At 44.6% G+C, this 15,697-nt stretch overlaps 1 protein-coding gene across 7 annotated transcripts in view; it reads left to right on the top strand.

Annotated features, from left to right (window-relative positions):
• FLNB (filamin B) overlaps positions 1 to 15,697 on the top strand; it is a 139,511-nt gene that overhangs the window by 49,418 nt on the left and 74,396 nt on the right. For all 7 annotated transcript variants that reach the window (XM_061397397.1, XM_061397396.1, XM_061397395.1 and 4 more), the window contains exons 2-4: positions 10,256 to 10,504; positions 12,649 to 12,746; positions 15,174 to 15,321. In XM_061397397.1, coding sequence (XP_061253381.1) covers positions 10,256 to 10,504; positions 12,649 to 12,746; positions 15,174 to 15,321 — 495 coding nt within the window. The remainder of the gene's footprint in view (positions 1 to 10,255; positions 10,505 to 12,648; positions 12,747 to 15,173; positions 15,322 to 15,697) is intronic.

Raw genomic sequence — 15,697 nt, 5'->3', positions numbered from 1 at the left:
GTAATCCTCAACATCTTCCACTCCTCCAGCAAGCTATTTGGAAGTGGCCAAAGGCCACCTCCTGAGGCATGGAGCTTGCTTGTCTGGGATAGGTGTACCTAGCTGGGGAATGGGAAAGCAGTTGGATGGCCAAATATGGGAAGATGAGCAGAGGAAGTCACCACAAGGACAGTCTTGCAAGCCTTGCAAGCCTCATGTATTCATTTGTTGGTTGGTATCATCGCCTAAGGTGACGATCAAGGGTGTTGTGAAAAGGTGAGAAACTGGCTCCCTTCTGCTCCCCTCACCGCTGTCCCCTGCTTCTCCACTCAGATGCAATGGCAGTGTTGGTGGGAAATATCTCTTCTAGAGCAGTTTTATAGATATATGAACCCAATTATGTCCTTTCCCCTGGCTGGCCACCCCTTTACTGCAGTTCCAACTTGTCATACCCATGGCTTTCATCATTTGATAAAACCTGTCAATTTTCCCACATCAGTGCCTATAGATCCCGACAAGCAACTTTGTCCAAACAAAGAGTTCCTTAATGTTTGCATTACTATGCTGCTTTCTTCTGGGGAGTGTTTGTCAAAATTTATTATAAAAGTGGAGGGGAATTTGGGGGAGAATGGATACACATATTTATATGGCTGAATCCCTTTGCTGTTCACTGAAAACTATCACAACATTGTTAATCATCTATACCCCAAAACAAAATAAGTTAAAAAAAATACAAAAAAAGGAGTAAGGTTTAAATTAAAAAAAAAAAATTCAAACGACATAGGAGCATGTAACAACAGGACAGAAAGCCCATCTTTGCCATCACCCCGAGTCTTTTACCCAGGGAGAGCCAGTGAGCACTGTTTGTGGTGCAGACTTCCAGATCTTTCTGCTCAGACGGAGAGTCATGCCTTGTCAAAACCAGGATTGCACGAACTAAGCTTTTCTACACATTGCCCTGTTCCCTTAATATATCATGGAGGCCCGTCTCTGCTGGAATACATGTATCTTTCTCCTTCTTTTCACAGAGGCCTGTTGCCTGTTATTCTCCTGCACGAGAGTGTTCTATATCCTTTATTTAACCATTTATTCTTGGGAAGGCATTTAGATTGTTTTCAGTTTCTGCTCTCCCTCGCGCCACCCCCACCCCCGCCATTTTATTATAGTTATGAACTGCTTTAATGGTTAAAGGCCATTTTCATACCCAGACTTCTTCTTTCCTCCACTAGGAAAAGAAATCACGTTAGGGAACCCCGCTGAATACTTTGTGCCTCCAGTTGAATTTTTTGACCTTGCTTTTAATTTTCTGTCAGCAGTGGCCCAGCCTGGCCTCTGCAGACTTCTTAGGAATCTGCTGGAGGAGTCGGGGTGGCCTGAAGATTTTAGCAAACTGCCAGTTCATTCAGCAGTTCCCTGAGCAAAGAACATCTTGATTCTATCAGGCTTAATCCTGGGTCCCTGATGGGCTGGCTTTTGTGGTTGTTAGCAGATGGAATGCTGCGTTGGAAGGCGGAGTTCTGGGATATTTGGTCTTCGGAGTGGTCTGGAACCAGAACTGAATGGCAGTGAATCTTTCCCAGTGCTCACGGGACATGGGGAAGTCCCCACACTCGTGTGTGTTTACAGTGACACAGTGGTGGTTGTCACAGTCCTTGCTGAAGAGGCGGCACCCTCATCGGTCAGACTGCTACCTGCTTTACTACGTTATCTCACAACTGTTGGATGAGAAATGAGACGAGTCCAGTTATGACGCTCCTCTTACAGATGAAGAGACAGAGCAGGGTGGTGACCCATCCTAGTCCCACGGGCAGGGCGTGGCTGCGCCTGGGAGGGGGACCAGGCTCACTGACTGACTTAGGATCACTGGCCTCTGGGCTACTTGGCTACCAGTTATTTCAGCAAGTGAGCGCCCCTTTATTTAAGTAGGTTCAGCCCTGCCCCCCACGCCCATTCTCTTTACACGGTGGAGTGGGAGATGCTGGTGGTGTGGAATTAATTTACAGGAAGGAGCCCCATGTCTGGGCTGAGACAGCTCTGTTGTGATTGGGTGGCATGTGTATCCAGAGGCTCATGTAATTGTGGGTTGAAGGTCCAAATTCAGGGATTTCCCAGCCTTGAACAGAGCTGAAGACCCGATACAGAAAATGGCAATATAGGTATCTGTCCCTTGAGAACTTCCTCTCCTCCAGTCTCATCTTCTTTCTGTTGGTAATGGTGAGAGCCAGCAGTCATAAATTATTTGGAATTTCCCTCAGCTTGGTTCCCATTCAAGACTTTAAATTGGGAGTTTTGTTCCTTTTATGACTTCACAATCTTTGGGCAGGCTGCCATTTCTATAACTGGTTCATATGAGTTGTAACATGAGGTGAGGTATGGGGGGAAAAATGCAAACCGATTTCTCTCTTTTAAAACTGAGGAAGTCACCTTGATCTGATTTTTGTAACAAGGCTCAACTTTTACAAGTTTGCAGAAGAATGAATCCCTATCCTATTAATCATCGTTATTATTTTTTAGTTTTTATTCTTAATTGTAAAAGGAATAAAGAACCCTCAAGGGACATAGCCTAGCATGAGACACAAAAGGCAAAAAATTATGTGTGTGTGTTTGTTTGTTTTTCTTTTCTTTTTCTTTTTTTGCCTTAAAAGGTCTTCAGTGTCTTGCCTTGGGGTGGGAAGCTAATGCTGGTTTTCATTATAATGATGCTGTATCTTTTTGTGGAATATTTTAAAGCCAATCTAACTTATTTTCTTATTTTAAAGTGTAATTTGTATTTGGCACAGTGCCTGACACTCAGTAGGCAGTTAGGAAGTTATTTGTTGGCTGCAAGAATAGATGAGTAAAGTGAGCTTTTCAAGCATGCGTCCTAATTTCTGTTTTCCAGGGAGAATGCAGGTTAATATATTGGTTTGGGTCCGCAAGAGCAGAGCTGAAGCGTCTCCCTTGTAACTCAGTTTCCCTGCCGAGCAGCCGTTCTACGTGGAGGACTTGCCAGATGAAGGGCCAGGGTGGGGATTTTAGAGTCTCCAGTCCCGAGGGTGCCACGGAGGCTGAGTCAGTCATGGATGAGGCAGAGGGGACTAATGCTCCCGCCCCGCCTCCTGCTTGCACCTCCCAGGTCCTGAGCTGTCTCTTTCCGCGCTATTTACCACGTTCTTTCCCTGGAGCCTCAGCAGTTTGGGGGTGGTGGGAATGACTGGGGCCAGATCAGAAGGCCTGCTGCTCTCCCCTCCCAAGCTCAGCTGCTCACTGGCCATGCTGCCCGGGGGTGCGGCCTGTGCCTGTGCACAGTCTCCTCATCTGTAGAGTGAGAGTCATAACTGTGCCTGCCTCGTGAGAGTGGTCATGATATCACGTGTGTTCAGAAAAGTCAGGAGGATAAGAGTTTGGGCTCTGGGGAATTCCATAATTTTTCTTGCTAAAATGATGCATAAATACATTTTCATCAGTTAACATTACTATTACAGAAGACTTTAGAAAATATCTATATAGCTTGATGACTTTATGCACTGAAAGAAATAGTTCTGCTTTATCCTCTTTCTCTTTAGAGTAGTATTGATAATAAAAATAAACACTGGGTTTTGATATCTGAGAAGAAGCATATTGTAGTTCCTGAATGGGAAAGAAAACAGAAATCCTTGATAGGAATTTTTTTTTATGCCAGCATGTCCTAGATCAGCTATTCCCTGGTAACTCAGTAGGTAAAGAATCTGCCTGCAGTGCAGAAGACCCAGGTTCAATCCCTGGGTCAGGAAGATCCCCTGGAGAAGGAAATGGCAAACCCCTCCAGTATCCTTGCCTGGATAATCTCATGGACAGAGGAGCCTGGTTGGCTGCAGTCCATGGGGTCACAAAGAGTCGGGCATGACTGAGCGACTAACAGTATCAGCATCTGAATTTAAAAAATAAAGAGTTTGGGCTCAGAGCGCAGCAGAGAGAACTGTGGTTAAATTTAGGCTCTCCTATGTCATTTTCGGGAGACACCTCTGTGAGCCTCTGCTTTCTCATCTGTAAGATGGGGTTAACTGCAAAAGCCATCCTGATAGGGTGGCTGTGAGGGTCACATGAGGCAATGCCTGTGGCCCAGAGGAGAGGTCTGCAGGGGGGCTGCTGTCCTGCTTTGGCTGCTGTTGATGTCAGGAGAGGACTTTTAGAAGTCTTTCTCGGGTCTTTCCTCCTGCCCGTGCTCCTTGCCTTGTGGGCTTCCCTCTGGGCTCTGCACAGGATGAACAGTGACAAGCTGAGCTGGAGTTAAAGGTGATGAGGGCCTCCATTCACAGCCAGCGTTTATTATTTCAGCTGGACGTGTTCTCAGAGCATTTGTGGCCGGAAGCTGTGAGGGAGGGACAGACGCCTCCATGCTGAGGCCTCTCCAGCTCACGCTGGGGTTTACCCGCACCTCCCAGTGGCTGAACTCTGGGCTCCTTGACTCGGGGCTCAAGCTCAGGAGTCCCTGCGGCCCTTGTCCTGCTGGCCACTCAGGAGAACTGTGAAGCGGCAGTGGGATGACTTAACGCAGGGACCTGAAGTTTTAGGGTCAAAAAGCTGGTTTAGATGCGCTGCTTTGACCATTTTGGAGCATCTTTCCATGTTTCCTTCTTTCTTTTACCTTTCTAACAGGTTAGATTCCTTGTTATAACTTCTTAGGGATTTCCTACTAATAGTAAATGGGAAGAGACTTACTGTCTATAAACCATCTTGTTTAGTTCAGTGTGACTTCATTACTGAATATAAAATAATCCTCAAAAGTGGTAACTTTTCAAAAATGGCATTGAAAAGAAAACCCACTGGAATAATGCAGATAGTTCCCCAACCGGGGATCAAACCTGGGCCCCTGGCAGTGGAAGCACAGAGTCCTAACCACTGCACCATCAGGAATTCCCATAAATGTAACTTTTAAATAAAAGATACCTCTTAATCAGAAAGTAGGTGTTTCGGATAAATTATGAAGCAATGCACTATCATAGTACCTAAGATCTGAAAGTCCACCCAAAACTGTGTACCAAAATAAAAATAAGATGTTTATGGAATACTGTAATTTGTTCTAATTATTCTCAGCAAAAATTGTCCAGCAAGTGAGAAAGAACAGAAGGAGTAGCTGGCAAATTAGAAAATTTGACGTCTAAAGTGACATGCAAGAAATGTTTTATGGACATGTAGGTGAAACCTCGAAGCGGGGATTTTGAGAAGGTTTACTCTGTTCTGCTGCAAAGAAATACTAGCCACCATTCCTCATGCCATGCCCAGGGCAGACATTGCTAATCTGCACAGTGATCTGTGTCTCTATATTCCTCGTGCCTTGTTCATGGCAGGATTACTAAGCCACTTCAGCAGCCTTTCTCACTGAATCCAGATGGGGCCTCAGCACCTTTCTCAGCTCACCTCATGTGCCGACACCAATGACCACTCTTGGTCTACTGAATCTTCTCGTGAAAAATTGCTAGCATGAAAAGGCCTTCTGAGTGAACTCTCTTAACTGAACCCTGACGCAGGGATGTGTAAAACGTGTTCATTCAAACAGCTCCTTTGTCATCCTTGAGTAGTTCATGAGTAAGAAACAGAATCAGAAATCCAGCTGACCCCCATGCCCCGATCCACCCTTATTTTCATTGTGGTCTATATTTTATCTTACTGACATAAATGGGAATAGGCCCCTGTGACTTCAGGTCTTCAAAGCCCAGAGCATCTTCTTATTATAGTCAAACTGCTGTGACAAAGAGCTTTTTAGAAGAATACAGTGGATTTTTTTTCAGTCTTTAGGTTGGTGGGACACCCTATTCTGGGACCCAGGTTGCTTCCATCACCTGCCTGGCCTCTTTTAGGACAGGTCCCGTTCCTGGGACCCAGGTTGCTTCCATCACCTGCCTGGCCTCTTTTAGGACAGGTCCCGTTCAGTGACTGTGATGCTGGCCTGAGAGGAGGCCCACCCGCTGCCCAAGGCTACGTGACTTGAGACAGAGTGTATCAGACACAACTGAAGGATCTGAGCACACACACATGGCCTTGATGAGTTGTCCCCAAGAGCACATTAGAAGGAGGTTTCCTGAAACCCCTACCTGTCCTGGACTCCTTCAGCCACATGTCATCTGCTTCTGACCTGGCAGCCGGCTGCACTGTGACTAGTGAATGCCTTGCTGTCCTTATAAGGGATGGTGTCCCCCCCAGGCCTCTCCTCCTGGGTCCCCACTTCTGACACCCTGGCAACAGCTGGGAGAGAAGGTTGACATCATGAAGGTAGCAGGAGTATCGATGGTTGTGTGGGTCCACACACCTCTACTTGTAAGAATAGAGAGAGGTGAAACAGCACCGTCTTTCTGACCCAGTGGGGACTTGTCCACAAAGGAGGTATTTGTCAAATGCTGCTGAAGATTGCCTAAGAGGAGCTGGTTTCTGTCCTCATATCTGCACCCATTCCAAAATGCTGCTTACCAGGCCTGGGGAACTGGCGTGCTGAAAGGATGTGTAATAGATGGGGTTTAACTTTCTAGCTTTAAAAAACCCAAAAAACAAACATAAAAGCACTAACATGACCCTCACTTACATATAACTCAGGCTAATTTGAAGTAGTTGCAGAAGGTATGTTCACAGAAGGTGTTTGTGGCTTGAGAGCTAGTGTTGTCTCGAGCCATTTATGTGGGGACTGTGATTGGCTGGATCTGGGGAGGAGAAACTTGTGGCCAGTTACCAACCCGATCTAAGCAGATTATAGGAGCTTGGGCGTTGCCTTATTTTATTCCTAAAAGAGGCTCAGTAACTCAGAAGGTGGAATGCTGCCCAAGAGGCTTCCAGCTGACCTGGCCCTTGCCTCTTTTTACGTCTCTGCTCCATGTTTACACTCGGCATAAACATCCCAGAGCACGCTCACGGCTGCAAATTCTGTAGTCAACTGTAATGGTTACACAGGGACACTGTGACGCTGTGTAGCATTTCATTTTCAAGGCGCAGGGAGTCTCCTATTTCATGTGGGTGGAAATGGGGGAGGCCTTTTGGGCAAGTCGCCATCTTTTTATTGTTCCAAGAGCTCGGTGAAGCATTTGAACTCTCACCTGTCAAAATCACTTTTGGAATGAGGACCGCTCTCCTTCCAGCTTCTTAGAATAGCAGAACGAAAGTATCATTTATCCCAATGAGACCTTAATGGGGGCTTTCCCGGTTGAACACCCACCTTGAATTCATTGGAAACAGACGTTCTGGGCATTGTACATTTCATAAATTTGACTCCGACTTTTACTGGGTCATATTTCCCCCAAAATCGTTTTGGAAAAGACTCATGTCTCATTCCTTTAAACCAACATGTGTAAGCTGGGTAAAAATAGAGCAAACTGGTTTCATGTTTTGATTTATGGATGAAATCTGCAAGTTTGCATTTGTAAAGCAGTTAGCACATCACTCAGGAAAGTTTGAGCTTTGCACATTGATGCCCGTGGCTGGGTGACACTCTGACCTGTTAGATACTGCCTGCTGCAAGATCTGACCCCGCGTGTTACACTCGTTTCCCTGATTAGCAATAAGTACGCATACTCTCTGCTTCTATCCCCTCCCTTCCCCCCATAAAACTGCTCTGTGCTCTTTAAGTTGAATAAAGGAAGTGGACATGGAAAATTGTTTGACCCGATTTTTTTTTTTGCCATCCATAGGTAGTAACTCACTAATCAGTAGCACTTTAAAGACAGACTTGTAACAGGGCATCTAATCCAAAAATCTCAGTTATGGTCAAGGACTGGCAGTTGGTCCAGGAGAATGAATATGAGCGTCCAAGGATGCTCATATGGAGGGTTCAGTGTTTCATGCAGATCGCTGCTCCTTTATTGACCACAGGACCTCAGAAGCAGAGCTGCCATTGTAGTTGCACAGACTGGGCAGCTGTACAGGGCCCCATACTCACAAAGGTTCTATGTGCTTGGTTTCATGCTCTGCTGTTGCTGTCTTGATATTCTTAATGCTTCTGGACAAAGAATCCTGCATTTTCATTTGTTACTGGGTCCTGTGAATTATCGGACAGTCACGTGTAAACGTTAGTCGTACAGTTCATCGTGTAGAAAATCGCTGGGTACCTTAACTTTGAATGAGGATCACTTACATTCAGTGCGTCTTACCAGCCCTTAACTCTGTCATTTTATGGGATCAAGTCTTGTTGTGACTAAATCTGTAACCATGAAATTACCTTTGATTTCTGTGGGTTTGGGTGTGGGGTTTTAAGAGGGTTTTTTTTTTACCTTTGTAAGAGGACATAACAGTAAACAGTTTGATTAAAAACAAGAAATACCCACCCTTTCAGTTTTGAATGGCATGCCATTTACTCCTGCAGAGCATGTGAGTTTATTTTTCATGTGGTTGCAGTTGAGTTTCATTCAGTGAATTTTGATGTGTGTTTAACCAACATTCAGGTGGCTTGTGGTCAGTGGGTGGGAGGGACAGGGCGTGGGGAGCTGCAAGATGAAGAAGCTCAGTTACTCCCCGTCCAGTGCTCACAGCCCTGGGGGTTGGAGGAGGCTGAGGGTAGAGTGGTCCTTGCCGTAAGAGGACCCTGGTGTGGTCACACATAGGCTGGTGGGAGTGAAGTGCACTGTTTGTAATAGATATGGCCCTTGAATGGTGCCCCAGGGTTTATCCTGCAGGAGGTTAGGGTAAAGGGCCTTCCCATCAAAGGGGATACAGAACAGGTGGAGATGTCCAGGGGGTTCAAAGCAAGATGTGCTTCAGGAATGGGAGTCTTTGAGCCTGGATTGTAGAGGGTGGTGGGTGATGGTGACAGAGGTAGAAAAGCAGGTAGAGGTTATGTGGGTCTGTCAAGGTGCTGAATGTTTAAAGAATTTGACTCTGGGCAGTTGGTGAATTGGGAGGCATATAGGTACCCTACCAGAAGGATGGGTCTGGGTTCTGTGAACAATGGTGGAGTTTCATGGCTGTTGAGGAATCAGAGGGGAGGAGGGGCTCCACATTTGGGGGACAGTGTAGGAAAGGATTTGCCAAGAGGTAGGGAGGGAATTGTGAGAACTGCACCAAGGCTTTGAAGGAGAGTCCAAGAAGGTTCTGACATTTTCACTTTGGGGTCCTGGCAGAATGGGGGATTGCAACAGAGGTTGTTTGGTGGGAAAAGGTTATAAGACATGGAGAGACAGACAGACAGATAGTTATCTTGGAGATAATGTTTGAATTTTGGTGGGTGTAGTTGGAGGTTGGATAGAGTCACAGGGAAGCCAAGGGGAGTGGGAAGTAGAAACAGTTTCAGTGAGAGTTCCAGGAGGGGCTGGCCAGTGGCAGGGCATGTCCTGTTAAGCTGGGAAATGACTAGAAAGGGGGCCATGCCTTTGTCTAGTCACCTGTCCTCCTGGCAACACTTAGCTCAACTGTTAGTGACTTCCTTTTATGAATGACTAACTTGTCAGAGAAACAGAGATGAACATGATTGGTAACACCCAGTATTGGTGAGATTTGAGGGACAATGGCCTCTGAAATCTGTAGATGGGTGTGTAAACAGAAGCAACTTTTTTTTTTTGTCTGTACCAAGTCTTAGTTCTCTCATGTGGTATCTTTTTAGTTGAGGCATGCAGAATCTAATTCCCTGACCAGGGATCAAACCTGGGCCCCTGTATTGAGAGAATGGAGTCTTAGCCGCTGGACCGCCAGAGAAGTACCAGAAGTATCTTTTTATAGGGAAAAGATATCTGTGACACTGTGATTAGTGAAAAGAAAGATTTCAAGACTGATCATGTAGTATAATGTAAATTCAGGACAACAAACACACATACATGTATACACAGTCTGTTAGCTGGCATACTGCCTGGTTAACAGGAATGCAGCCACCTCTTTTCATTGTCTATATTTCTGAAATGATTTCTTGAAATTAAAAAAAAGATTTTTTATAATGGAAAATTTCAAATGCATCTAAAAATAGAAACAATGGGGGGGCTTCCCTAGTGGTCCAGTGGTTAAGAATCCACATTTCCAGTACAGAGTGTGGGTTTAATCCCTGGGCAGGAACTGAGATCCCATCATCTGTGCGTCAAAAAAAACCAAAACAGTGATCAAAACTAGAGACCACAGAATAATGTGTTCTTACGTACTCATGATCCACTGACACCAGTTAACAACATTTTGGAATTTTATCATCTCTGCACCTCAAGTATTTTGAAACTGATGCCAGCATGACATCCTTTCACTCTTAAATAGCTCAGTGTGGGTCTCTTAACAGTTGAGGCTTTCATTTACTTTCTAAAAAGACTGATTCACACCTGGGTGGCTAGAGGCTTGACCCTGCCTGTGTTTCTCTGCTCAGACAGCAAAGCCATCGTGGATGGGAACCTGAAGCTCATCTTGGGCCTGGTGTGGACGCTCATCCTCCACTACTCCATCTCCATGCCCGTGTGGGAGGATGAAGGAGACGATGATGCCAAGAAGCAGACGCCAAAGCAGAGGCTGCTTGGGTGGATTCAGAACAAGATCCCCTACTTGCCCATCACCAACTTCAACCAAAACTGGCAAGACGGCAAAGCCCTGGGAGCCTTGGTAGACAGTTGTGCTCCAGGTAAGTGCCCATGGCTGCCAGAGCCATCTCTTCCAGAGTGGGGGGATTGTTGACCCCTAAATCACCTGGTTTTCAGTGGGAAAGCTAGGTTTGCTGTGACTGCTGTATTTGTCCTGGTTTTTAGCTGATTGCAAGGTATCTAAAGGAACTAAAAATGGCTTCATTTGCCTTCTGATGAAAAGTCGTACAAGACTTTCCATAGACTTGTTTGAGCATGGAGTTATTTACCCAAATTCTGAATGAAGGCCTTCATGCTCTAAGCAGACCTCGAGTGTAGCTTCCAGACCCCAAGTCCTGCTTCTTCCCCCGCTTCCCACAGTGGTGCCTAGTTTCCCGTTGGCTTCAACATGTGCCCTATTAGGTGGTTTGGCATGAAAATCTAAAAACATTTATTGAGTGGAAAGTACCCGTTTTTATCAACCACTGGGTTGACTATATATGGCTTTCTACTCCCTTTTCTTTCTGCATTGCTGTGAAATAGTTCTTGGTCGTAATCCAGTTGGAGCCTTTTCCACCCTTGATGGGCTCCTCTTTTCTGAGTGGTTGAATGTACACCAAGGTAGTAATTACCCTCACTGGAGGGTTTAGATTGATGAGTAGAGTTTGCTGTTACACTCAATAGAAAAAACAGAGCTTGTGTTTGTGTGCACCTCCAAAATTGTTTTTAATAAAAAATCTACTCTAACAATCATATTTTTGATTTACTGATTGCTTTGTATATGCTGGGCACATTAGTATTAACTAAGCTAGTGGTTCTCAATGAATACAACTAGCTGGTGTCAACTGGAGAGAGGGAAGGAGGATGGTCCCAGTCCCCAGTCTTCCTTGAGAGCCTGTAAGCTGTGCCATCCAGAAGTAACTAGAAGCTCAGCATTAGTTCATTTCCCAGTGCCCTTGTCCTTACTTTCACCCAAAGACACATTTTAGGATGCCTCTTTCCAGTTTAGGATTTTTAGTCCAATCCTGTACTTCTTGTGCGTACAAAGATTTTGAGATGATTCTAGATTTAGATCTTTGAGCAAGTGAATGTTTTAAATGTACAGGATCCTAGTCCAGTCTTTGTAGCTATATCCAGGCTTGGAATTTTGATATTGTAACTTATAATAAGAAATATATGTTTGGTCTTTGTCACCTTTCCTGGCACAGAGCTCTTAAAACCCTTGAAATTTACCAGGTGGTGTCTTTCAACCATGCCTGAGTTTATTAATGAGGTAACTTTTGGAATGCCCTTAAGGATGGGGGCTAGATGTTAGGGGAATCAACCAGTGATTAGAGGATTGGAACCTTTGCCCCTGTCTCCTGACCTCCAGGAAGGGAAGAGAGGATAAAGACTGAGTTAGTAACTAACATTAGGTGATGTGATCAGTGCATGTAATGAAGCTGCCATAAAAATCCCTCAACTACAGGGTTTGGGAAGCTTCCAGTTGGTGAACGCGTGGTCCTGGGAGGGTGGCATGCCTGAAAAGACATGGAAGTTCCTTGCCCCTTCTCCCACCTGCCCTATGCATCTCTTCCATTTTATAAGATCCTTTATAATAAACCAGTAACCCAGTAAGTAAACTGTTTTCCTGAGTTCTGTGAGCCACTCTAGGAAATGATCCAACCTGAGGAGCAGGTGGTAGGAACCTCTGATTTGTAGTCAGAAGCCCAGCTCTGAATGAGTTAGGGGTCAGGGAATCTTGTGGAACTGAGCCCTTAACTTGTGGCTTCTGATGCTATTTTTAGGTAGATACTGTCAGAATTCAGTGAAATTATAGGACACTCAGCTGATGTCAACCCAACACATTTGGTCACCAGAGCAGAGAAATAGGAGTGTGATGTGTCAAAAAAATCTCACTTCCTAAAAGACACCAGGCCCAAATGGTTTTATAGGCTTTGTTTGTTTGTTTATACCACCCCGTCAAGGAATGGATAATCTCTATCTGAATGCAAGAAGAACAACCGGAAGAAGTCTCAGCTCAGGCAGAGTGATTTCTACCCTGGTGTAGTCATACCCATGATACATTTGGCCCAGAAAGCATACAGTTCACTAAGATTTTTGGAAGAAACTGTTCTCTCAAGAGACTGAGTTTAGTTTAGGCACTGAGTTGCTTTCACCTCTCAGTTAGTTAACACCAAGAGCATCTTTTGTGTGCTGTTAACAGGTCTTTGCCCAGACTGGGAATCCTGGGATCCACGAAAGCCTGTGGATAATGCACGAGAAGCCATGCAGCAGGCAGACGACTGGCTAGGCGTCCCACAGGTACGTGTACAGCGTGCATGTCCCACCAAGCTGCTTCCTCTGATGCCCTGTGCATGCCTCGTGGTCTTGCAGGCAGTCTGACCTCCCCAGTGGTCAGCTTTCAGGGAGCATTGTCTGGGGCCCTCTTCCATCTGTCTCAGTTTATCCATTTTAATAGATTCTCATTGACTTAGATACTTGTCTGTCTGTCTGCTCAGTCGTGTCCGATTCTTGGCGACTCTAGGGACTGTAGCTGACCAGGCTCCTCTGTCCATGGAATTTTCCAGGCAAGAATACTGGAGTGGTTTGTCATTTCCTACTCCAGCCAATCTTCCCAACCCAGGGATCAAACCCACATCTCTTGCATCTCCTTCACTGGCAGGCAGATTCTTTATCACTGCACTGCCTAGGTACTTGTAGATTCCCTAAAAATCTTTACTGTTACATGTGACAGATTTTCTAGTATATTTCTTTTCCAAAGATCACAGAGGCCATGTTTGGAAGCCAGACTGCAAATCTTGACCTTAACCATAAGAAATTGCCAATATTTGACCATTTTTCAGCTATGAAACATTTGTAAATCCAGTATCTTTAAGAAAGTCACTTAGAACTCTTAAAGAAATGTAAACCAAGATAATCTGCCATTAATGGAAATTGTGGGAGAATTTGTATTGCCTGTAATCCTAACACAGGAATATAACAAGGGAACTTAGAAATTGAATATGTCCTGGACACCATCTGCTGTAGCCACGTTGCTTAGTTGAGGTCCAATCTTCTAAGCCCTCCAAGGAGTTTAAATAGCATCTCCTGACATCATGACTCCCATGTTCAAAGACTCGGTCAAGAAAAGTTATGGGTAGCCCGTGCCAGGCAATGAATGACCTCATTACAGACTCTTTTAAGGTCTTAAGTTGGTATTCAGAGCTGAGGTCAGTGTATTTGTATCAGGATCCCTTGGAAGGTAGAAAATCTTGCCTGTATTTCTTTGGTTTGGCTTTGGCATCATGTCTCTGCTCCAAGGCCCATTCCTTGGCTCTTCCACCTTCAAGAAGTTGTATGATTTGTTTTTCATCTCCCTTTAAACCGAAATCCATCTCCTTTTGGTGTTCATGTGATTTTGGCAGTGTGTAAAATTGTTGAAGGAGCTGCCTAAAAGAAATGCCAAATCAATGCACATCCTGCATTTTGCGGAATGTATTGGAGGCAAGTGTACAAACCCAAATAGCTATCTTGTTGCCGCAGGCTAATTATCAGAATATTTCCTGTTTGGGCTTTTTTTTTTTTTCTTTTACCATGGAGTGGGAGAAGCTGGGCACATAATGTTGTTCATCTGAATTTGGTTGATCTGGTGCATGAGAGACTTCTGTTACTCCAAAGAGGTATGGTTTACTGGGTGCAGGTGCAGGAGAACTTGTTTTTGCTATTTAGGGCTGGATCAAGTGGTGGAACTGGGGCTATGACACCTTCAGGGAGTCCACCTATTTAGCAAGGATCTAATCTTGCTCCTAAGCTGAATGTCAGGAGAAATTTTCCCCTTTCCTATTTTGAAAATGGCTTTAAACGTATTGAGACGTGTCTTAGCTCAGGCTGTTATAACAGTACTATTGACCAGGTGGCTTAGACAACAGACATTTATTTATTTCTCAGTTCTGAAGGTTGGGAAGTCCAAGATAAAGGTGTGCCAAGAAATTAGGTTCTTGGTGAAGGCTCTCTTGCTGGCTTGCACACAGCTGCCAGCTGACTTCTGGCTGTGCCCTCAGGTGGTGGTGAGAAACTGAGCACAGGCCTTTCTTCCTCTTCTTGTGAGGGCGCCAGTCCCATCGGGGGGCCTCCACCCGCATGGTCTCATCCAGACCTACTTACCTCCCAAAGGCCCCACCCCCTAATACCATCACACCCGGGGTTAGGCCTTTAACATATGAATTAGGGGAGGACACAAGCATTCAGTCTGTTTCTTAGACCACATATCTAATGTCATTGCATTATCTCATTTTGGTTTTATTTATTTATTTATTTTTAGTAGAAGCTGAGTAAATAGAAATGTAGACACTAGATAAAAGAGTAAATATTTTGGCAATATGCTTTAACCCCATGTGTTCTTGTTTCTTCTTCTGCCTTACTTGATAGAGATTAGTCTTTCTGGAAAGGAGAGTGGGTAGCCTTTTTTGTGGGGAGGTTTGAACCTCTGGAAATTACATACAGAATTGTCTGGAGAAGGTCTTTAGCTTCCAAAGGTAATGGTGACACTTCTAAAAGGTTTTTTTTAAAAAAAAAAAAAAACACACAAAAACTAATCTTGGCATGCCAGTTTGATGCAGTTTCACTTTATTGAGAAGCTGACTCAATGTCTTTATACTTGTAGTTGTTAGTTTAAGAGATGTTTGCAAAAACGTCAGTACTTGCAAAGTGCTATGTTCTGGGTGTTCATCTACCCTGTTATTATTCTAGGTCATCACTCCTGAAGAAATTATTCACCCGGATGTGGATGAACACTCAGTGATGACTTACCTGTCCCAGTTCCCCAAAGCCAAGCTCAAGCCTGGAGCTCCCCTTAAACCCAAACTCAACCCGAAGAAAGCCAGGGCCTATGGTAGAGGTAAGCACTGGTCATGTCGGATTCGAGGCTTGTCCTCTGGTCTTGATTATTCATTTTTATTTGTGTGTTTATTTAAATTTGTTTATTTTTAATTGGAGGATAATTGCTGTACAATATGCTGTTGGTCTCTGTCATATAGCAACATGAATCAGCCACTGTGGTCTTGATTATTCAGGATCGAGAATGTGTAAGCTTAATATTTAAAGACATCCCAGGCCTCCTTTGTCAGATAGCTTTTTTTTTTCCTTCTTTACCTAAAGGTCCTTGTGTTTATTTCCATCCTTTTCTGTCTTGTGAATCTAGGCTTCTAAGAACAGTGCTACTTTAATGTAATGGAGATGGATGAGTTTATACTTTGTGATTTGGATGCAGTAAC

The sequence above is a fragment of the Bos javanicus genome, chromosome 22 (assembly GCF_032452875.1).
Source record: "Bos javanicus breed banteng chromosome 22, ARS-OSU_banteng_1.0, whole genome shotgun sequence".
NCBI classification, from domain to species: domain Eukaryota; kingdom Metazoa; phylum Chordata; class Mammalia; order Artiodactyla; family Bovidae; genus Bos; species Bos javanicus.
The sequence above is the reverse complement of the archived record's forward strand: the minus strand, read 5'-3'. Positions and strand labels throughout refer to the sequence as shown.